Source organism: Pteropus alecto, unplaced genomic scaffold (assembly GCF_000325575.1).
Source record: "Pteropus alecto unplaced genomic scaffold, ASM32557v1 scaffold139, whole genome shotgun sequence".
In the NCBI taxonomy this organism is placed as follows: Eukaryota; Metazoa; Chordata; class Mammalia; order Chiroptera; family Pteropodidae; genus Pteropus; species Pteropus alecto.
In genome coordinates this window covers 2054483-2054736 of record NW_006443567.1, presented here as the reverse complement: position 1 = coordinate 2054736, position 254 = coordinate 2054483, and the positions used below count along the sequence as shown (strand labels likewise).

General features: G+C 71.7%; 1 protein-coding gene across 1 annotated transcript in view; it reads right to left on the bottom strand.

Moving 5' to 3' along the window:
* SOX3 (SRY-box 3) overlaps positions 1 to 254 on the bottom strand; it is a 2532-nt gene that overhangs the window by 1035 nt on the left and 1243 nt on the right. The window contains exon 3 of the mRNA XM_006924201.2: positions 1 to 247. This exon is cut by the window's left edge and continues 331 nt beyond it. Within this exon, the coding sequence (XP_006924263.2) occupies positions 1 to 247 (247 nt within the window). The remainder of the gene's footprint in view (positions 248 to 254) is intronic.

The window sequence follows — 254 nt, the reverse complement described above, 5'->3', positions numbered from 1 at the left end:
CGCGCCGTTGGCTGCGTTCGCGCTACTTTTGCCTGCGGCGCCCGGGGCTGCAGGGCCCCCAGCGCCTGCTGCTGGAGTGGGTGGCCCTACGGGGTTCTTCAGTTCAGTCTCCAGCAGGCTGTACATGGCCGGGGCGGGAAGAAGGTGCGCCAGAGTGGCGGGAGGAGAGGGCGCTCCTGGGGCTGGAGCGGCCACGGTGAAAAGGCTTGGGGACTCCGTCGGAGGGACACTTGGGGGCCGGTGGGCCGGCGGGG